General features: G+C 38.6%; 1 protein-coding gene across 1 annotated transcript in view; it reads right to left on the reverse strand.

Annotated features, from left to right (window-relative positions):
• Nucleotides 1-18,811: 18,811 nt before the first annotated feature.
• The window catches only part of LOC138148048 (cysteine-rich venom protein VAR8-like), a 33,367-nt gene continuing 28,636 nt past the window's right edge, over nt 18,812-23,542 (reverse strand). The window contains exon 7 of the mRNA XM_069070691.1: nt 18,812-18,912. Coding sequence (XP_068926792.1) covers nt 18,812-18,912 — 101 coding nt within the window. The remainder of the gene's footprint in view (nt 18,913-23,542) is intronic.

Genomic DNA, 23,542 nt, shown 5'->3' on the forward strand with positions numbered 1-23,542 from the left:
CTTCCCTGCCCCTTAATAGACCTAGGGAATTTGAAGATCTTCCCTGCTTTAGAAAAGCAGATCAAAGAACCTATGCTAGCAGTCATCCTTGATATGCTAGTGTGCTTGCTGCTACATAGGGTGGAAGAAGACAGAGAATAGAATAAGGAGGGGAGCAAATAGGGTAGAGGGAAATAGTCAGTAGTAGTAACTGAAAAAAAAAAGGAAGTTTTTTTGATAAAGACCTCATTTCTCAAACATATAGAGAATTGAGTCACATTTAAAAAAAATAAGAGCCATTCCACAATTGATAAATGAAGAATTATTAATTGGTTCTACAAAAAGGTCCGATTTTCCTCTACCAATGTACTTAAATACTATGTAGACAAACCCTCATTTATGCCATCCATGGCAAAATGGAATGGGGCAAGATAAAATAAATCAGTGGGTACCATCTGCACAGGCCAAAGACAATGACATTATGGAAACATCAGCCCTATAATTCCTAGGGCTATCTAATAACAACCAACATCTTTGCATCTTGGTCTCTGTATGAAAACAAGTTTGCTCAAATAGGCAGCTATACATGTATAGATTAAATTCTGAATGACTTTTTGGGTAAATATTCTGATGATGTATGTGGTGCTGACTGCATCAGGGAAAATCACATTCATAGGTATTTGTCACTACTCTTCGATTTTAATTCAAACCCCATTGGGTTCGTACCGTTGACATGGTCCCACTGCTGACTACTATCCAGGATCATTGACTTTGGAGTTAGAGGCTCTAGGTTTAGTTCCAATCTTGGACACATGCTACTTGTGTGACCTTCAGCAAGAGCTTTAACCACTACCCTGGGCTTCAGTTTTCTCATTTGCAAAATGTGAATTTGGATAAAATGACCTTTGACAGAAGATGTGTGCCAATTAAAAAGGTTCAAGAGATGTAATTTTTTGGGTAATTTAATAATTTTGTTAATAATGCCAGCATTTTGATAAAAGGATGGTCATTTGGCCTTCTCTCCCTTAAATCAAAGACAATCATCATGGTGGGCTCAAGGCTCTTATGTTCTTTTGGAATAGGAGTGTTCAAAAGGATGTCAATCAACTCTGATTGGTTAACAATTGGGTGATGTCTTTTGATTCCTGTGTAAATTGGATTTAAATGAGGTGGAGTTGCACAAGGTTTTCAGGCCTCACTCTCTCCTCCAGAGTCATCACAGTCCAGTGACAGGACAGAATCAAGATGACTGGTGATGGCTCAAGATACAGTGAATGACTTTGGTGTCTTCAATGTTAGACCCCAATGTATAGCACCTGCTTCTGCTGCCTTCATGACCATTGGAATAAATTGTTCTCATCCACCCATTACTCCAGGGGAAGTTTTCACATGCTTTGGGTAGACACCCCCCTAACTCACCAATGGATTTGAGACCCTTCGGTTACCCTCAACCTGGTTTAGTCTGTCTGCCAAAATGGTTTACTGGAGTGTGGCCGCTGCATATGCTGCAGCTTCTTGGAGCCACATGTGATAGTTGGGTAGAACAGGTGGACACCACAGGTGGAAAGCAGCCCTCAAAAGGGTTCAGCAGCCATCACACCAGAGGTACTAGTCTTCCCTGAACACACCCCACACAATTAATGGGAGAATGAATATTACAGTGTGGGGTTAGACCTGAGCTTTGATTATGTCATTCACTTCTAAATTCTCCCCAGCCTTGGGCAATCTATTTAAAGAATTTATGCCTCACCCAAGCCTGGGCAGAACGACAGTGGCTGCCCCACCTGGGTGGGGTTTAGGTAGAGGAGAAGATTAGCTCAACCTTCAGAGACTGAGGTTCTGAAGTGAGGATTAAGAAAAGGGGGAAATCTGAATCTCCCCAGATCATTGGTTATTAATCATTTCTGTAAAATGGAAGACTGAGTTTCAACCTTGACACTCACTGAGATTTTGGATAAGTCTCCCAGTGTCATTTTCCTCAACTGCAAAATGAAAATGCCTTACAGGATTTTTTTTTTCAGAGATGATTTTTTTTAAAATTTATAGTTTACATCATTAATTTCCACAAGATTTTGAGTTACAAATTTTATCCCCATTTTTCCCTTACCCACCACCCCAAAACAGCGATGCCACTGAATATCCCCTCCCCCAATCTGCTCTGTCCTGTATCTTCCCCTATCCTCCCTCTGACTTTCCATTAGGGCATGGTGGATCTCTATGCCCCAGTGCCTGTATATATTATTTCCCAGTTACATGTAAAATAATAATAATATGCATTTTTAAACATTTTATTTTAAACCTTTGAATTCAAAATTCTTTCTCCACCTCCCTCATCATCCAACCTTACTGGGAAGATAAACAATTAAATATAGGTTGTACAGGTGTAACTATGCAAAACATTTCCATAGTGGATATCTTGTGAAAGACTGACTGTATTTCCCTCCATCCCACCCACCCCCCTTTTTCTATTCTCTACTTTGATCCTGTCCCTTTTCAAAAGTAGGTGCTTCCAACTTCCCTCCCCCCCAGCCTGCCCTCCCTTCTATCATTCCTCCTCTTGTCCCATTCCCCCCTACTCTCCTGTAGGGTGAGGTAGCCTATTTAGTGTGTATGTCATTCCCACCCTAAGGCAAATTCATTGAGAATAAGGTTGACTTATTCCCTTTTGCCTTCCTGTTCTTCCCCTCCATTGTAACAGTTTTCTCTTGCCTCTTCTATATTAGATATTTTACCCCATTCTAACTCTCCCCATCTCCTCTCATTATATTCCTCTCTCACCTCTTAATTTCACCTTTTAAGTATCATTCCTTCCTATTTAACTGGTCCTGTACCCTGTCTCTATGTATACCTGTACACGTATATACACACACTCACATATGTATTCATATGCCCATATACCCTTCTACATAGACATATATATGTATGTGTACACACACACACACACACACACATACATATATATTTCTATTCTTTTCAAATATTCTCTGAGAAAAATACTGAGAAAAGTTTCCCAAGTTAAAATTATCATTTTTCTATGTAGGAATGTAGGTAGTTCAACTTTGATAAGTTCCTTATTATTTCTTTTCCCTGTTTGCCTTCTCATGCATCTCTTGCTTCTGGTATCTGAATGTCAGCTTTTCTATTCAACTCTGGTTTTTTCATCAAGAATACTTGAAAGTCCTCTTGGTTTTAATCCTAGCTCCTTTGACTTCTGGAATGTCATATTCCAAGCCCTTCAATCCCTTAGTGTAGAAGTTGCCAGGTCCTATTTTATCCTAATTGTGTTTCCACAGTATTCAAATTGTTTCTTCCTGGCTGCTTGTAATATTTTCTCCTTGATGTGGGAACTCTGAAACCTTGCTATAATATTCCTAGAAGTTTTTTGGGGGGATTTTTTTTCAGGAGGTGATCAGTGGATTCTTTCAACCTCTATTTTGTCCTCTAGTTCTAAAATATTAGGGCAATTTTCCTTGAGAATTTCTTGGAGGATGATTTCTAGGTTATTTTTTTGATTATGGCTTTCAGGTAGTCCAATAATTTTTAAATTATTTCTCCTGGGGGTGGCTAGGTGGCACAGTGAGTAAAGTGCTGGCCCCAGAGTTAGGAGGACCCGAGTTCGGTTCTGGCCTCAGACACTTAAAACCCACACAAAAAAACAAAACAAAACAAAAAACTAGCTGTGTAACCTCGGGCAAGTTACTTAACCCCAATTGCCCTCCAAAAGGCAAAAATAATAATAATAATAAATTATATCTCCTGGATCTATTTTCCAGGTCAGTGTTTTTTTTTTTAATGAGATATTTCACATTGCCTTCTATTTTTTCATTCGTTTGGATCTGTTTAATTGTATCTTGATTTCTCATAAAGTCACTAGTTTCCATTTGCTCCAATCTAATTCTGAAGGGATGATTCTCTTCAGTGAGCTTTTGAGATTCTTTTTCCATCTGGCAAATTTGGCTTTTTAAGGCATTCTTCTCCTCATTGCCTTTTTGAGCTTCTTTTGCCATTTGAGTTAGTCTATTTTTTAAGGTGTCATCTTCTTCAGTCAGGTTGTTGACACTCATTTTATAATTTTCTCACATCATTCTTATTTCTCTTCCCAATTTTTCCTCCACTTCTCTTATTTGGTTTTCAAAATCCTTCTTAAGCTCTTCTATGGCCTGTAAGCAGCTTATTTTTTTGTTGGAAGCTTTTCTGGTGCAGGAGTTCTGACTTCATTGTCTTCCTCCTATTCCATGCTTTGATCCTTTTTGTCCCCAATCAAGAGTCAGACCGCTATGCTTGCCATGCTTCCCTCATTTGCTCATGTTGCCACTCAATTACTTGACTTTTGAGCTTTTTGCCATAGTAGACCTCTGCTACCAGAGAGGGGAGCTTTGTCCCAAATTGCTGGTTTTACTCAGCTGCTGGAGCTATTAGTTGGGTGCCTTCTCTGAAACCTCCACACGCTCTGGAAAGCTGGACACACACCCCAGGACTTCCCCCCTAGACAGTGATCCAGATTCAAGCAGGTTAAAGCAAGAGTGATTACCCCTCAGACTGGTTGCTTAGTCCCCCTACAATCTGCAGACAAGGAGCTCTGAATCGGCCACATGGTGGCAGCTGCATGGCCGCAGTGCCTCAGCTGCTTCTCCCTCCAGGGCGTAAAGGCCTGACCACACTCCTGAACTCCCAGTTCACAAAGTCGACACTACATTGATCTCTCACTTTGTCCTTAGCATCTATGGGTTGATAATTCTGGAAACTGTAACAGCTACTGGTGATCTGAAGTCCCTCCAGCTGGTGACTGGGTGTAGCCACCCTGAGGCTAAAACACTGGGCTGGCATGTGGCTGGGCTTGGCTCCCAACACACTGTGCTGGCAAGCTGCTTCCTGCTGGCCTGCTGGGCTGTCCTCAGTGGGAGGTTAGCTTTTCTGTGTCATTTTGTGGGTTCTGTAGCTCCAGAGTTTGTTCAGAGTCACCTTTTACATGAATTGGAGGAGGTGGAAGCTGGAGCCCTTAGGAAGTTCTGTTCCTACTCCACCATCTTTCTGTGCTCCACCTTCCCTCCTCCCCCCACCCTGGCCTTACAAGATTTTGAGGAAAGCTTTTTTGTCAGTCAGTACACAAGCACTGATTAAGCACTTACTATCTGCCTGGGCACTGTGCTAAAAAAAATATGAGAATGCAAATACAAGCAAAAAGAAAGGCAGTCCCTACCCTCAAGGAACTTGTGTTCTAAGGGAGATGGCAACACAAAAAAATGTTGAAAAAATGGGGAAGGGAGGTACTGGTGCAAGGGCATAATGGAGAAGTCTGGAGGAGTACAGCCAAGTGAGAAATAAAGAAATTGCCAACCCCAGGCACCTTCCTTAAAGGGAAATTCTAAGAGGAGTCATTGAATCAGAGGAAGAGGCTGTGGAGGAAATTTGTGAACTTAAAGCATGATGTAAACTATATTTTTGGATCCTACTGGCATTTAGCAAATAACTTGAGTTGTTTCCTCGGGAAGCTCTAAGTGAGACTGGTACTTAGCTGAACTAGGAAGTGTGGGTAGAGCTGAACCAATCTTGGATTGACATGAGCTAAATGGCTATTTATTTATTTATTTTTCACATTTGCCTGCCTTCAACACTTCTCTGTGTTTTTTCATGATAGGGTCCCCATTGCTCTCACTTAATTGCCATCAGATTTTCTCTTTGTGACTATGATCTTAAAGTAAAGTGTAGGGAAGGCTCTTTTAGCACATGTCTGAAAATTGATATCCCCTTTAAAGTACCTACAACTATTTATTAAGCCCAGAATTCCACCCTCCCAACATCTTCTGGGAATTCAGCTGTTCCTCAGCACAAAAGATAGCAGTCTTGAACTATTCAATAAAGGCTTGTCTGACACTAGAGATTCCTTACTGAATTAGGGCTCAAGCTGATGGTGAATTGGAGCATAGGCTCAGGAATATTTGGGGTTTAAGAGCAATTATGGAATTTAGCAGAGAATTTATTTAAGTATAAGGCCAGTGCATTTTAATTCACCCAAGGGGAGACTCAAGGCCTAAAATGAAATATGAAGGGACAGAAAAGAGGGAAAAACAAGGGAAACAAATGAGACCCAAGGTGATTACCAGGACTCTTAAGTGTCTTAAGGTCATTATTCTCCTCCTCCTTCTGATATGAAACGTTTATATAGCATTTTGAAGTTTGTAAAGTGCATTAAAAGTGCATTGTAAGTGTGTCTGTGTTATCTGATCCTTGTGAGGTATATGCTATTATCTCCATTTTACATATAAGAGGACTGAGGCTAAGAGCTCAACTGACTTGACTTTGGTCTTATAACTAGTAAGTGTCTGAGGAAGTATTGGAATTAAGGTGTTTCTGACCCCAAACCCAGTGCTCCATCCACTGCGTCACTTAGCTGTCTAGTGATGAAAGGCCAATGTAAATTGTAGAGAAGTGGGGAGTTAACAGTGGTTCTTCATTGGTTGTTTTTGGATGAAATATTTATTTTGCAGGTGAGGCAGCCAAGTTGCCTGAGATGATCCATCCCTTTCCCTAGTCACTTGTGGGATGCCTGTGTTATAATCACCTCCACTGCCATCTGGGTGATATAATGAAGCAGTGGAGCAATGTGAGTTTTTTAGGGAGTGTGCAGTTTCTTGCTCAGACCAGTCAGCATGCTCTCTTACATCTGTTGTCAGTCAGGGAGACATTAGACATGGGCCTAGATAAAACAAATAGGGAATATAAGGGTATGGAAAATGTACAGAAAATCCTAGGGTAAGGCACTGGTAAAGACAAAGGACATAACTAGTATCCAGAGAGGATGCAACTTACTATAATAAGATGAACCTTGTAGATCTTGGAAAATTTCAGAGGCCTCAGGTTTTTGAAACTCCTACTGTGTAATGAAAGCCAATAGGCAGTGAGGGCTCAACTCTTAAAAAATGCACATATTCTTTCCCTGCATCCAGTCCACATGGAAACTTTGAGGAGCCAGTTTTTGCAATGGTGATATAGAGTTAGTATGTAAAGGTGAAGTTTTCTAATTGGCTACAGAATAAGAAGAACTGATTACTCAGGACTGTCCAAGCTGGAATTATGTGCATAAAGAAAGCACAACCCAAGCAGGGACATCCACGTTTCTTTTATTGTCCTTCTTAGTGAGGAATGAGGCAAGGACTGTTGCGAGCTTCTGGGTTGGGGAGACAGTAGGTGGCAATGTTCCTCTATTTGGCTGCTCTGTGTCCATAAGCACATGATGCCTTTGTTTCTTTTGTGTATATTTTTTCATAATAGGTGAATTAGTATTCTCAGAGGTGAGAGTCTAGATAATCATGTGAATTTGTGAGACCCAGGAGTCCCATCAGAAGTCTCACAGATGATTGGGACAGTAGCAGCAGCTGCTGGAGTGACTGGGGCCAATGTCAGAGGAAATGTGTACAGGTTGATGTGGAAATATAGCCACCCAAGGCTAATGGCAACTTCAGGGATTTTGATGCCTTGCGATGGAACAACATACCAGCTAGGGACTCTTGAAGGGCATTGATCCTTGGAGTCCATCAAAGAGCTATACCTAAGGGAAACTTCAGGGGAATCCCATGAAAGGAGAGCAGGATTCCCAGGACCTGATATCTCTTGGTTGTATATGCTACCTTCATGTTTACGTCTCTGTGTTTATCCTTTTTGAGCCCACTGTCCTCAGGACCATGTATGGGCAGGGCAAGAGTATGTCCTTGGTTTGGATGGACTTCTTTGTGCCAACTGTTTTTTTTTTCTATATCTTCTCAGCAAATCCCCTTTCTAAAAGCAGAAAGAGTTCAAACTGATTTTGATTTACAATGATGAGTATGTTGTCAGGGACTCACAAGCAATACAACTACAAACCCAGCTCTTTAAGGTTACATGATAAAACCTGAGGGGAGAGAAGTCAGTCACTCTCTGGGTACTCCCAACCTATTATAGTCAGAGAGGTGGCCCCAGAAAAATCATTTACAACAGATATATAGGAAAGAAAATGATGAACAGATAATGAAACAATAACAATAGCAAAAACAACCTTGCTAATCATCGATTTCCTATTAGTTGCCTTGACATTGATTCTTATCTTAAGAATTTCTATCTTAATACTTTTACCCAAACTAATTTATAGATTTAATGTCATCCCAATTAAATTACCAAAAATTATTTTACTGAATTAGAAAAAATAACAATAAAATTCTTTAAGAAAAAATAAAAAAGTGAAGGGTATCAAAGGAAATAATAATAAAAAAAACATGTAAAGGAAGGAGATTTAGCAGCACCAAATCTTAAACTATATTATGAAGCATTAGTTATCAAAATGCTCTGGCATTGACTAAGAAAAAGAAATGTAGATTAATGGAATAGACTAGACATATAATTTACAGCAACAAATAGACATAACTTTATATTTGACAAGGATAAAAACTTAATATTTTGGGATAAGAATTTGTTATTTGGTAAAAACAAAATGTTGGGAGAACTGGAAAGCAGTATGGCAGAAACTGTGCATAGATTAATATCTTCCACCATTTATCAAGATAAGGTAAAAATGGATATGTGACAAATATAAGAAGGAGAGAGATTACAAGAAAATTAGAAGAACATGTAACATTACTTATCAGACTCAGGGATAGGCAATTTATGAATAAACAAGAGATAAAAAGCAAAGTTAGGTATAAAATGGATCATTTCAGTTACATTAAATTTAAAAGGTTTTGTACAAATAGAACAAATGTAGTCCAGATCAGAAGGAAGGCAGAAAATCGGGGAAAAATTATAGACAGTTTATCAGATATAAATCTCATATCTCACAAAAGAGCTTTGTCAAATCTATAAGAAGGTGAGTTATTCCCCAGTTCATAAATGGTCAAAGGATATCAATAGGCAGCTTTGCAATGAAGAAATCAAGGCAATTATAGTCATAAAAATGCTCTAAATCATTATTGATTAGAGAAATGCAAATTTGAATGTTGTTACCTTGAGATATTTTATACCTACCAGATTGGCTAAAATGATACTGAAGGGGAAAATAACAAATGTTGGAGGGGATGTGAAAAAATCGGGACACCAATTCATTGTTGGTGGAATTGTGAACTGATCCAACCATTTTGGAGAACAATCTGGAATTATACCCAGAGCTATTAAACTACCTATACCCTTTGACCCAGCAATACCACTGGTTGGCCTATTTCCAAAGATAATTAAGGAAAAAGGAAAAGAACCTGTATGTTCTAAAATGTTTATAGCAGCTCTCTTTGTAGTGACAAAGAACTGGAAACTGCAGAGATGTTTATCAATTGGGGAATGACTGAATAAACTGTGGTATATGATTGTGATGAAACACTACTGTGGTATAAGAAATGATGAGCTCAATGATCTTAGAAAAACATGGAAAGACATGAAATAATGAAGAGTGAAATGAGCAGAACCAGAGAACATTGTATACAGTAACAATAATATTGTGTTAGAAATAACTTTGAGTGAGTAAGTTATTTTGACTATTATAAACCCCCAAATTAACTGTAAAGGACATATAAAGAAAGATGCTTTTTGTATCCAGAGAAAGAACTGATAAATAGAAGTATATATGGAATAATTATGTGTTGTAAGGATCAAATGCAATAATATTTGTAAAGTGTTTACTTATCACACTGCCTTACACATTGTGGAGATATATACATGATTATTCTCTTCCCTTTTCCTCCTCATTGTCTGTACCAAATTCTAAATTTAATTTTGCTTTCTTATGTGTATTTTGAATTATTATTCATTTTTTCTTTTCTCATCTTTTTTTGTTTCACTATCACTACCCACAATCTCCATCTACCCCCAACCCTTTCCCCAAATAGAATTCTTCCCTTGTTCCAAGTAATGTATAGTCAAGTAAAATACATCAACACATTATCTATGCTCATTTATCCTTTCTGGGAACTGTTTGAAATAAGCTTTTCTAAACTCTCTGGTATAATTCATACTGTCATATGACGCCCTGTTTTCCCCTTCGTTGTTGCTGTTGTTCGGTTATTCAGTTGTGTCTGACTTTTTCATGATCCTGTGGATAATAGCATGCCAATAGTGTCCATGTATTTTGTTGTTGTTGTTGTTTTTGGCAAATACTGAAATGGTTTGCCTTGTCCTTCTCCAGTAGATGAGCAGATAGATTAAGTTCTCTATCACTATGTCATGCTTCCTGGTCAAGTTTACAGTTTTCTTCCTTAACTCATTATCTATTTCCTTTTTTTTGGTGGGGGGGAAGGAAAGGGGGATTGACTGATTTTTATCATATTAAGACAAGTCACTTTTGGTTCCCCAGTCAAATCCTTTCCACTTTAATACCTCTCCAAAATTTCAATAGGTTTCCTCATATGAATATATCATTTTTACAAATTTCAATCATCTTCCCTTTTTTTGTTCCTTTTTAATAAAGTGTACCTTTTCATACCCATAATTCAATCTTTGTGTCATCTAAGTGTCAAAAAACCCTAAGAAATATAATCTACCTCTTTGAATTAAGATCTTTACTCAAGTTATTTTATTTATATATATATATATATATCTTTATCTTTATCTATCTATCTATCTCTCTGTGAGTTTATTATTGCACCCTCTTGTAAGGATATTATGTCTTGTGAATTACTGTTTTTTCTACTATTTTCACTTTTATGTTGTACTTTCTGTTGTATCTTGATTTGTGCATATATACAAATGGATTTTTTTCTCTCCTCTTTCATGTTCAGTTTAAAGTAAAATTGATCAGTCTTACAAGGTCTTAGCAGAATATATTTCATAGGTTTTCATTAGATGAAAACCATACCTAGCTAAGATCAGGTTTTTTTTTGGAGTCTTATATCACTTTTAAGTTACACTCCTATTTAGAGTCTGATGAGGGGATCACACCTATCCCCTTTTCCTGAATCTTTTAAAATGTGCTTACTTAAAGTTAGGGGTTCAATGTCTGACTATATACTTGTTCTTGGCAAATGTAAACTTTAAGATGACAGAGAAACTTCCTCCCAAATTTCACAAACCTACCATTTCATTGCTTTCCTTGTTGGCTAGATTCAAATCTGAAAGAGTTGACAGATTTAAATGATGTGAGCCACTTTTTGTGGTCATTGATATATCTTAGCAAATAGAAAAGATACAACAAAACTGGAGAAGGGTTAATGTCCTAATTTTAAAAAAAAGTAAGAAAGGGTGTTCTGAAAAGCTACTAACCAATGACTTGACTTTTTTCTGGAAAAAAGTTCTAGTATAACTCACTAAGAGTAAAGGGTTGTGATACTTAAGAAAATCAGTGATGACTAAAAGTCAGTATGGCTTTTAATCTGTCTCTGTCTCTATGTTTCTGTCTGTCTGTCTCTCTGTGTCTGTCTCTGTCTCTCTCCCCATCCCTCCCTCCCTCCTTCTCTCTCTCTCTCTAAATCACTAAACAAATTCTCTCACGCTATTCTTTTAGATAAGGTGGAAAAATATGGGTTAGACTGTTGAAGAGTTCCAGAGTTACTTGATTTTAAACATAGCTTAATGACTAGACCATGAATCAAGAGTCATTTATTGGTCGGTGCATACTTCACTTGTGGAATGCTGAAAGAATTTGTCCTTGGACCAGTTCTACTTTTTTTTTTAAATTAAAACTTGGATGAAAACATAGATGATATGTGCAATGAATTTATAGATATCATGAAGCTTAGAGGGATAGGTAGGTAGTCAAAGATTAAATTAAGAATATTAATTAATTAAGAATAAGATTAAATTAAGGATAAATGTAAATTTCTAACAGGCAATGGGGTATAGAAATTCATCTTGATCTACAAGAAAGTAAGGGGAGGAATGGGGAGGACATGAGAGAACAGATTGGGGAAAGGGGTGTTCAGTATGCTTGTTATATTGGGGTGGGGGTAGGGGAGAGACAGGGAGAAAATTTGTAACTCTAAATCTTGTGAAAGTGAATGTTGAAAGCTAAAAAATAATTAATTAAAAATAAAAAAATGTAAATTTCTATTCTTATGTTTAAAAAATATCAGCTTTGCCAATACAGGGTGGAAGAAGTGCTCTTTCTTTTGAAAAGATCTGGGAGTTTTAGTGGTCTAGAATAATAGAATATAAGCTCCTTGATGGGTGGGACTTTTTTTTTGTCTTTGTGTCCCCAGATTCTAAGTACGTGCCTTGAACATAGTAATTAATAAATGTTCACTGAATGAATATCAGTCAACAGTATAAAATACAATCAAAACTCCAAAACCTTAGGCTGCATTAAAAAGGCATAATGTATAGAATGAAAGTGTCTACTTAACTCTGGTCAAGTCAAGTCACATTTGAAGTTCTATATTTAGTCTTGGGCACCAAACAGTGATGGATTTTTTTTGTCCCAGAAACTTAGGAAAACCTGTGACTACAGAGTGTAGTGGTCAAGGTATGCAACAAGGTAGGAAACCCCCATAATGATGACATCATGAATCTTCAAATGGTTGAAGTGACATAAACTACTTATGCAAATTAATTTCTTTATCCAAACGTGTGATTTTATCATTTTAGGAACTCCTGGTGAGTAAGCTCCATCTACCAAAGCAGCCTTGCAACTCTTCTGCAACCTAAAGTGTTAGATGTTTACTTGGACACTGAGAACTTAAATGACTTACCCAGGGTTACACAGACAGTATGTATCATAGATACATAGGATAATAGTATTGACCTGGAAGTGATTTCAAAGGCCATCTCGTTCAATCTTATGTTATTTTGCAGATGAGAAAAGTGATGTCAATGAGGGGAAGTAATTTGCCCAAGATTCTAGGGGTAGTCTCATCAGAGACAGAACTTTAACCTAGGACTTTCTGGTCCCCAGGCTGACCCTCTAGTCATTACAGTGATGGGTCTAGAAGACTTATGCTAAAACTAAAGTTCTAAAACCTGTAGCTTACTCAATAAAGCACAAGAACACTCTTTCCCATAGAAAACATTCACCCAAACTGGCATTTTGTCTCTTGCTTTTGACATTTGTGATCTATTGATTTTAGTATAAGACTTCCACCTGGTGGAGAAAAATGGGCTATCATATCTCTGCTATCTTAAAAAAAGTCAATCCTTCTAATATATTAATAGGTGAGTTGTCTCCACAGTTGGGAATCGCCAGATATTTCTTTGTGGTGTGGGATGGCTGGGGATATGACAGTCTGAATAAAGTGGGGATGGTGGTGAGTCAGGAGTGGAGGGGCATCATTAACTGTTAAAATTACTAAGTTTTCTTTGGCTTTGATCTCCCTAACACTTACCAGTGTTACAATGAACAAGTCATGTTTCCCCTCTGAGTCTGCTTCCCCCATCTGTAGAATGGGGATGATAATTCTGGCAATATCTGCCACACAGGGCTATGGTACAGAAAGCTCTTTGTCAGTTATAAAGGGCAGCATAAATGTGAGTATTATTATCTGGTGAACTTGACAAGACACTTGATCTCTTTCAGTTTCAGTTTTCTTATCTATAAAATGAGGATAAGAACAGCATCCACATCTACCTCCTAGGGTTTTTGGGGGTCTAAAATAAGACAATAATTGTAAAGCATTTAGCATAGTGCCTGACATAGTAAGCACTACATACATGTTAGTTACTACTACTACTACTACTACTACTACAACTACTACTACTACTGTTACTCCTACTACTATGTTTACACCTACTTTATAGGCATTTTTGTGAGGATCAAATGAGAAAAGTTTTAAAATTTTGCAACTTAAAATGCCAGGTTAATAATAGCTATTAAGAATATAATTATGTCAAAAATATCCAGCAAGTGATGAGGAAAAAAAGCCAGTGTTTCTAGGAATAAGGGTGAGACATCAAGAAAATCTGTGTTTTAAAAAAATCATAAGTGTAGAGTTGAAAGGGACCTTAGAAACTATTTGAACCCAAGTCTTTTGAATCCAGAGGCAGGGATCTTTCCAATATATCATGCTATCTCTAAGAGAATCTCATTCATTTTCCCAGTGGAAACAACCAGAGAAATAAGGGAGTGAAGTCTTTTTTTCTTCTTTTTTGTATTGTTTTGCTTCCATTTCATATTATAAATGTCTCTTCTATTTGACTTTCCTATACCTGTTCCTAGAATTTCTTGGAAATACTCCACTTACTAAGGAAAGAACTCCGTGTAGATTGCTTAACGTTCTCTCTGTCCTTTGGTTAATTGCTGTACAAGATGCTTGCTCCTATCATTTTTCATGATCATAACCAACCTCAGGAATTGTTGGTCAGGTATTGTTTTGGCAGCATGGTTTCCTCTGCTTTGTCTACCCTTATTCCATACTGTTGTCATTTACATGCCACTTCTCTTGCCCCATGGAAATTTCTTTCTGTTTCTACCTGTCCCCTCTGGGCTCTAAACCTACCGTGTTTCCCCGATAATAAGACCTATCCTGAAAATAAGCCCTCCCCTTACTGTGTAAGATTCCTCTAAAATAAGCCCTCCCCCGAAAATAAGCCCTATTGAGATTGTTACTGTAGTGAAGGTGATCCCCTGCGCTACACGCTACATTATGGTACCCTCTGTATGCACCGCCCCCCCCCTCCCCCGTGAAACGCACGCCGCGCTCCAAGCTGCATCCAATCAGAGCTGCAGCAGTGAGCGCGTCATCCTGTTCTTCCCCAGTGATTTGCTTATTGAATAAAGGTACATTTTTTTGTTCACATTTACCTGTTTATTAAAATTGCTGTCAATGTTCATTAAAATAAGCCCCCCCCTGAAAATAAGCCCTCTGGTGTTTTTTTGTCCAAAAAAATAATAAGACAGTGTCTTATTATCGGGGAAACACAGTAGACTGTGAAGGAGAGTTTCATAATGTGCTCCTTTGAATATGGGACTTAGTTCTTTATCTAGCTTGGCATTTGTAGGGACTGGCTCATTTTAGATGAAGAAGATTAATCAAGATTTTGGAAAAGTCAGGAGAGCCAGCCTCCAGGTATCCAAAAAGTCTAAGATTTGGGAATTTCAATCAATTCCATGCCAGTTTTGCAGCCAGATCAGAATGATGGTCAAGGAACAAAGAGCAACTTTTAACGGCTCATCCAGTAGTATTGCCTCATTTGGAAATGAACTTGGTGAGTCTAGTACTATGAAGAAACTCTGTAAAATTTCAACCCATTCTCCCCTGAGACTGAGGTGGTGGAGGGAAGAATGTGCCTGGGAGGTGTTGGGGAGATGTGTTTTGCATTTGTTCTTGCTGTATTTTGGACATAAATATTCCTTTTTAAAAGCTAATTGATGTTAATTGGCTAAATGATAATGAGGCAGTAGAGACTGGTGGTCTACAGAATGGGGAACACACCCAGAATGGAGGATCAAGCTAATGACATTAAAGACAGACACCCCAGCCCCAAGGGTGCTACCTCCTGGTGCCCACTAGAACACAAAGAGGGAGATGTAGCAGTTTAACTACCCTAAGGGAAGTAAGCCAAAGTATACAGGTTACATCATGCACAATCATAGGTCACCTGAAATCTATCCATAGACCTTGGTTTTGCTAGGGATCTGGGGTGGTGTAATGGGAATGGGAATTTGAAGACCTCCCTGCCCTTTAATAGATCTGGGTGGAGGGGAGAATTTGAAGACCTCTCCTGCTTTGAAAGTAAACTCTGCCCCCTAATAGGCTGATTGTAATCACATGGAGCCTGTGATGGAGGGAATTTGCTTAAGGGTACAGCAGAGCCCACAGGAAGCTTCCCTGCTGTGAAGATAAACTCTGCCCCCTAATAGGCTGAAAGTAGTCACATGGAGCCTAGAAGTAATGGAAACTGCTATCATGGCTGGAGATGCAGATATGTAACATGAAATCCCCTCAGCAGTTCTTCGTAGAAATGTCATGGTGAAGATAGCTCCTCCTGCTTATAAGCGCCTACTTCTGACTCTACTAATTGGTGAAATAGGGCACCCTCTTTCAGAGGTGCTGGATAAGATTTCATGGCTAATTGACTTAGGAGAATGGGAAAATGATAAATTTCCTCCAGAGAGAAGAGTAAATAGCTGGTGGATTCAAAGTCAGAATAGGTTGGTAAGAAAAGAACTGTTTATTGCTCTATTGAGAGCAGGGTTGATTTAAGAAAAATTGATGGTATTCCAACTAATGAACTATACAAAATGTATCAAGAAAATGGGCTTGATGTTAGACAGAATAGAGAAGTGAGAACTGCCCCTACGGATGCTCCTGAACCATTGTATCCAAGTTTGTCACAACTTCAGGGGGACTCAGATTAAAGAAAGTGCTGGAATAGGTGGGAGTGGTCAATGTACTGAATTAGTGGCAGTGTATCAAGTCATTGGAATAGAGCAAGGAGGACAGTGTCATATGTTCTACCGTGAATGACGTTATGATAGTGAGTCCATGGACTCCAGAATCACAGCTGATCCTGTATTTGTCTCTTTTTGACTTTTTGTCTGTTAAACTTGTTTGCCAGATTTGTTTCTTTCAGTCTCAGTACCATCCACCTGCAGATGCCTAATCGCTTAAGCTGGATGTCACCCCCTGTCCATGACTGATGTGCCACCTCTGGACCTGGTGTTGACCAAGCTCTGGATGGCAGCTAAAGAACTGACCTCTCAAATGGGACCTCTTGGGGCAGGGACAGCTCCACAGGGACAGCTTGAAGTAGCTTTGGAGAAGAGAACTTCACCCCTTAACCCAAGATTTTGAGCCCCATTTGTTCGAGGAGGGAAGGATGGGGTGCTTGTGCCCAAGCTCCCACCCTAAGCTATTGTTTTATGTGCAAAGTTTTTCTATTATCCCTGTTATATTGTTGCAAATTTCTGTTGACACCAGTTTTTCCACCAATTATCCCCAAACTCTCATTTATTGTTAATGTACTTTTGCTATGTAAGGGACATGAAAGATCTTGGGGCCAGAGGTAATGAGAATGGGAATTTGAAGATCTTCCCTGCCCCTTAATAGATGGGGGAGGGGGAGAGTTTGAAGACCTCCCCTGCTTTGAAAGTAAACTCTGCCCCCTAATAGGCTGAATGTAGTCACATGGAGCCTGTGATGGGAGGAGTTTGCTGAAGAGAAGCAGAGCCCACAGGAAGCTGGTAGTGAGAGCTAGCCAGGTGGTGGGGGAGAGAGAAGGACCTCAGGCAAGGAGTCAGATAGGCTTGTAAAGTAAATATTGATCTTGTATTGGTTTGTGGGAAGGCTGAAGGATGCTGTGGCTCTCAGCATTATGTCTTCTTAATATCTTTGGTACTATGATGGAATTGGTTTACTGGTTTTGGGATTCAGTTTTCTGGTGTCTAAATAAATGTTTCATTTCTGTTCTCTGCCTGGAGAATCTGGTATATTTTGCGATTGAACGTCATGCGATATTTATAGTCATGGTCTTTATTGTGATCACGGGCGCTGTAAAATACTTCATTGGCACTACAGGTGGAGTCTTCAGTCTTCAAGAATATAAAGAATTCTTGATTTAAAGTGGCATTAGATTGTTCTACTTGAGGTGCAACTAGGAATAATGAATGGAAGATTACAAGAAGGCTAATTGCAATTTCATATATCTACTTCATGCGTCCTCCTCCAATCCCCCCCAAACATCCAAACCAAAAAAAAAAAAAAAAAAACCACATAACAGTGGGTGTTACCCAAAAGTACAGTTGGCCTACCTAGGAAGACAGACAATATTTGAAGCCTCCGCTTTTCAGGTACATTAAAAAGAGGATTCATATTTAAGAAAAAGAAATCATCTATATGGCATCTGTACTCTTTCAACTCTGATATTCTCTGAATGAACACACGTATGACACCCTCTTGGTCTATTTAATAGCTCTTAGAAAAGCCCCTTCAATTAAGTTTTTCCTGAATAAGGAAGTAAGCTAGTAAAGATACAGATTCTCTTGCAGTACAATGGGTTCTTTGTAGCCCTTGCGATCTGATTGATTTCCATGTGCCATGGAAAAGCAGCAGTTTACAAGGCATTCCCTGAGAAATGCCTAAAAGGATAGTTAGTCATGCAACACTATCCAGGAGGGTTGTTTTTTTTCTTCCCCAGTTGATGGATTCAATAATGGTCTATGTTGAAAGGATTGAATTGGGGGCCGAGGAAAATAGAAGTAAAAAGATAGTGATAGTTAATAAACTGGCATAACTTTCAGTCTCATATTGGAAAGAACTAGTGGAAAGAACAAAAGCACAAGAGATTTTAGGTGACCCTGTGGATAGATAGATCCTATGACTTGGAATCTGGAAGACCTAAGTTGAAAACCTGCTTTAGACACTTGCTTTATGACTCTGAACAATCACTTAACCTTTCTTTGCCCTACCTTCTTCATCTGGGAAATGGAGATAACAATGGCATTTACCTTAAAGAGATGTTGTAAGGATTAAATGAATTAACATATGCAAAAGATGTTGCAAACCTTAAAGTGCTTTATAAATGTTATTTTCATTATTATTTTGTGGTGGATTATTATTGTGATGGTGGGAGGTTGTTTGTTAGGAACAGAAAAGCACACCAGTCAATTTAAGCCTTATGTTAATTTTCAAGTGGAAGAATGTGATCATGGAAGATCTTCTGCCTAAGTAGGCTAATACTTTATTGCCTCTAAGTGTCCTTGCTATTTTTATCCATTGCACTTCATGTCCCCTTACATATTCTTGTAACTTTCACTATAAAGGTTTGAGGCATGTAGGTTACCCTCAACCTGGTTTAGTCTGTCTGCAGAAATGGCTTACTGGGGTATGGTTGTTGCACGTGCTCCAATTTCTTGCAGCCACAGGACAGGTGGATACTAAAGGTGGATAAACAGCCCTGAAAAGGGCTTAGCAAATCCTTCCACTAGAGGTATTAGTCCTTCATGAACATCTCATTGTATCATTAATGATTCTTGCGGTTTCTGTGGAGGTGTAAGACCTATAACATCAGCACACAAGAGGGCTGCTAACACAGCTTCTTTAATCTGCTTTTCTAAAGGAAAGACAGCTTCAAAGGGGTCAACAATCTTATTTTAATTAAACAATGCAGACAGATAAGTAGAAAGAAGTGAATATCCAAGAAAGAATCCAATAGGCAGAGCTCCAACTGTCTAAACAAAGTAATAGATACATAATCACCAGACCAGGGAGCATAAACATCTGGGCTCACATTCATAACCAAGGGGGCCCCTTAGCAATGGCTACCCAGAGTCTCATCTGAACAAATCACAAAGAAACATTCTTCCCATGAGTGAGCCCCAAAGTAAAATACCAACCTGCCAGTATATATAGTTTTCAACTAATAGGCTCAGAACCAGAAGGCATCACAACCCATGGGACTCAGTGACTAATTAGCTCAGTACCAAAAGATGTGAAAAACATCCTGCAAGCAAACCTCCCTATAAGCAAACTCCCTACTAATCAAGCTCCTCCCCCAAGGCAATATAAAGCTCCCTGAATATGGGCTCTATGTGACTCAGGATGTGTCACAGCTATGAACTGGGACAGAGCTCAAAGTAATGATAATCACTTAATATTGTATTTTCACCAAAGTCTGAATTAATCAAACAGATGGCTTTGCCTCATTTTAAAAAGGCTCTTTTTTTTTTTTCTGTGTCAGCCACTCCAGAGACTAGATAAGGCTTGGAGTAGGATTTAAAACAGCCATCAGAGGTCATGAATTCCAAACATATCCAGTTTCGTCTTGCTCTCAGGAAACACCTCTCCTTATGTTAAAAAAGCTTACTTTATGGCCCTTAAGGACGAGACCCTCAACTTGAGGCATTAACTTGAATAATGGGACTTTTTCTTATCTTAATATTTTCTGAACATATACCATGTTATGGAATGTTAATGGTAAAGAAAACACAAATATTTTGAATCATAATTTCAATTGATACTTTGTCAACTCTCTTGTTTTATTGTATTTACCATTTATTCAATTAAGAAAATTCCCTTCTCATACAATGATTAAACATTTATGGGAATCATAAATTTTGTGACACAGCCACCCTGAATTGGGATGGTCCTAAAATGTACTTAAGCTCTCTCATCCTTTTGTTCATCAGTCAAAACTCAGCTCCTGGCTCCTTGTGCAAGAATATGCTAGCTTTGGGGAATAAATTCTGTTACTGTATATCGCTATTTGCTTGTCTCCTTTAACCAAACCTTTTTAGATGTCAACAGTAGCAAGATATCCATGACTGAAATACCTGTGTACCTTAGACCTGGGAACAAGGCCCCTGTTCCAAGGAAAAAAGGTAACACATGTAGTTACACAGGCCTGTTAATGAATGGGGAATCCGACCTTATATTCCATTAACCTACACCCATACACCCCAAATGTGAATTAGGGGGATATCTACCCCAAGCATGTGAAGAGTTTCCCAGAGGATTGTTCCAATACCCATGAAGGTGACTGAAGCAAACTTGTACTGTGGGGCATTTTGAGTCTGATCATACATGGGAGATGCCAAGTTGATCCACTGCATCCCAGGTCATTGCTAGTCACCCTGACTTTTGTCTTGCCATTGGACTTTGAAGACTGTGGATGAGAGTGAAGTTGATGACTTTGTGGAACTTTGTCTTACTTAAATCCATTCACTCACAATTTAGTAGTTCACCCCATAATGTCATTGGTTCTCTTTAAAAATGAAGGATCAGCAATAACAGCTTTCACCTATTGGTGCTAGTTCATAAGTTCATAGAACTAAGCACTGGAAGGGGTTTTGTAATCATCTAATTTGTCTATTTCTTTTTACAGGTAGACCACATGACACATATAGAATTTCCTTTGTATCAAAGAGTAAAAGTTGTTACTCTTCCCAAAATAAACAACAACAACAACAAAAAAAACAAACAAAAATACCAAATCTCTCTATGAATGACTTTTTCTTTACTTCTGAATATTGAGATGTCAGATCTTAAATATACCGCCAGAGGGAGCTACAGTATTTCTGATGAACATCTATAACTTTACATGAAGCTTCTGAGTAAGTTGAAGTCCATCTGTGTAAGTTGCACATTAGATGCAACTTGATGGAAGAGTAGGTTGAAATGTATCCAGGACCTTCTGCATATATGCTTCCCTGGATGGATTCTCTTGTATTTTCTACCCTACTCCCAAGAATGTGTTTCTGATTTTTTGCTTTCCTTCTATGTTTGCTGAATTGAATTAGATTTCAACAATCACTTCTCTGGTCCCCACTCCCAACTTGAGTATAATAACAGTTTCCTGGCTTGTGTCCATGTCTCCAGACTCCAGCAAGAATTCTGGGAGGAAGGCAATATATGTGGTGCCGTCCCTCATACCCAGCTATATATGGTAAAGCAAACTCAATGAGTTAAGGCCTCTTAGTCTCTATGATAGTTTTGGTGGTGGTGCTGAATCAGGGCCATGGTCAAATCCACTCACAAGATTTGATGGGAGTAAATGAAAGGGGATCTAATTCTGAGAGCAATTCTTTGCATCTTATCCCAGTTTACCTCATGTTTCTGGAGCTGGATTCACATTTATTTATTTTTTTTCTCAAGGGGAAAAAGTCACACTGCTCATCATTAAAACTATAATTTCTACAGCAAAAGAATAGTAATTTAACTTTCTAATGCCCACTTCATAGAATTCAAGCTCCTCTGCTGAAATTTCATGGCTTGTACACTTATATCAATGTGAATTTTTGCCTCTTTATCTTTGCTCCCCTTATTTCTGCAAAGCAGATTACCTTCTATTTTTTCCTACCTGTGTAAATCCTACCCATTCTAAAGCATCCATATCAAGTTTTTATTCATGAAGTTTTTTCTCTAGATATTTTAGCTCAAAGTAAACTTTTCTTTTGAATTTCTCTTTCATTGAGTCCCTATGGTAAGTTTTAGCACTGAAGTGTCTTATAATTTATTCACTGCTTCATGAAATGTTAATATCTTCTCAATTAGAATATAAGCTTCTTTTTTGTTATTGTTGTTGTTGAGGCAATCAGGGTTAAGAAACTTGCCCAGGGTCACACAGTTACCAAGCTTCAAGTGTCTGAGGTCAAATTTGAACTCAGATCATCCTGACTCCAGGGCCAATGCTCTATCCACTGTACCACCTAGCTGCCCCAGGACATAAGGTTCTTAAGGGCAAAGGCTGTATCTTATACTTCTTTGAATTTCTCTTATTGCCTAGCAGTTTTGAGTATACCTTTCAGTATATTATAGTGTGTCTACCTTTGAGTAGACACTCCCTAAATACTCTTTGATTGGCTGACTTCTTTACTTTGGAATTTGATATTGGTAGAACGGACACTTGGTAGAAATTTACCCTTGAAAGATTAATGATGATGGGATTATTTTGGTACAAATTAATGGCACACACTAGAGCATAGGAGGATTCATATTAGCCACATGACCCTGAGTAGGTCACTGAGTCTTTCAGAGCTCTAGGCCATTGCTTCTTAAACTGTGGGTCATGACTTCCTATGGGATCATGAAAAATTTGGCAACAGTAAATGGGTTCTGAACATGCAATGACCAAAAATTAATTAAATATCAAATGCACAATGACTCTGAGGTGTTTCTGGCAGCACCTGCCTGTGTTGCATCTGTCAACTTCACTGCAGCCTAAGTTCTGAACACAAAGTAATCACACTTTGCACTGTGCATGCCCTCAGGCCATGCAATGCTAATGATGTTGCCAAAACACAAAAAAAAGGAGTGGAAAAAAGGTTGAGAAGTCATGCTGTAGGCATCTCTCCAAGACTACAAGTTGCTGACTTGCATTGGTAAAGGTAGATTACTCATCCTCGTGTTCTTTACTAATGAAATAATAAATCCAGTCCTATCCCTGCACTAATATCTAACATTCATCAGCTTTAAAGTTTGCAAAGGTTTTGCCTACATTATTTTATTTGAACCTCCCAACAACTCCATGAGGTAGATACTATGGGCATGACTATCTCCATTTCCAGCTGGGGAAACTGAGGTTCAAAGAGGTCGATACCCATGATGACACGTTAACACAGGTCTTCCTGACCAAGAATACAATATGATGTCCACTATTCAGCAAGTGCAATGTATAATAAGGGAAGAGCAGTAGACTGAGAAGCAGAAGTGCTTACATAAATTGGACTAGAATCAGTAGGTAAGTTATTGTGGGAATAGAATCTACAGGACTTGGAAGAATATAGAGGACAAGGGAGAGGGAAGAGCCAAGATGACTCCTAGTTGTAAGTCAGAGTAACTAGGATGATGTTGTGGTAGAAATAGATAGAAAAGCTAGGGGAATGACAGGTTTGAGGGGCTAGGGTTATGAGTTTTTTATGTTATTTTTTTCCCTTAAATCAAACCCCATTTACGGCCACATTGAAACTATCTGATACTCTGTTACACACTTTTGCATGGCTCTTGGCAGATTTTCCATACCTTAGGAAAGTCATTTCATCTTTATGGACCTTAATTTCTGTATCCTTAAAATGAAAAAAAAAATGAGACTGTATTATATCTTAAGTCCTTTCTAACTTGAGCGTTCCGTGATTTTGTGATATATTTCCATCTGCTTGGTTTTTACCACCTGGAAGGGCTTGGTGTCAGTTGCAAACTTGGGCAATGTCACTCCTTTGGAGTTTTCTTAAAATGTTAAATCACCC

The sequence above is a fragment of the Petaurus breviceps genome, unplaced genomic scaffold, assembly GCF_028583685.1.
Source record: "Petaurus breviceps papuanus isolate PSGF00001 unplaced genomic scaffold, PetGlider_PUasm1.0 90822, whole genome shotgun sequence".
In the NCBI taxonomy this organism is placed as follows: domain Eukaryota; kingdom Metazoa; phylum Chordata; class Mammalia; order Diprotodontia; family Petauridae; genus Petaurus; species Petaurus breviceps.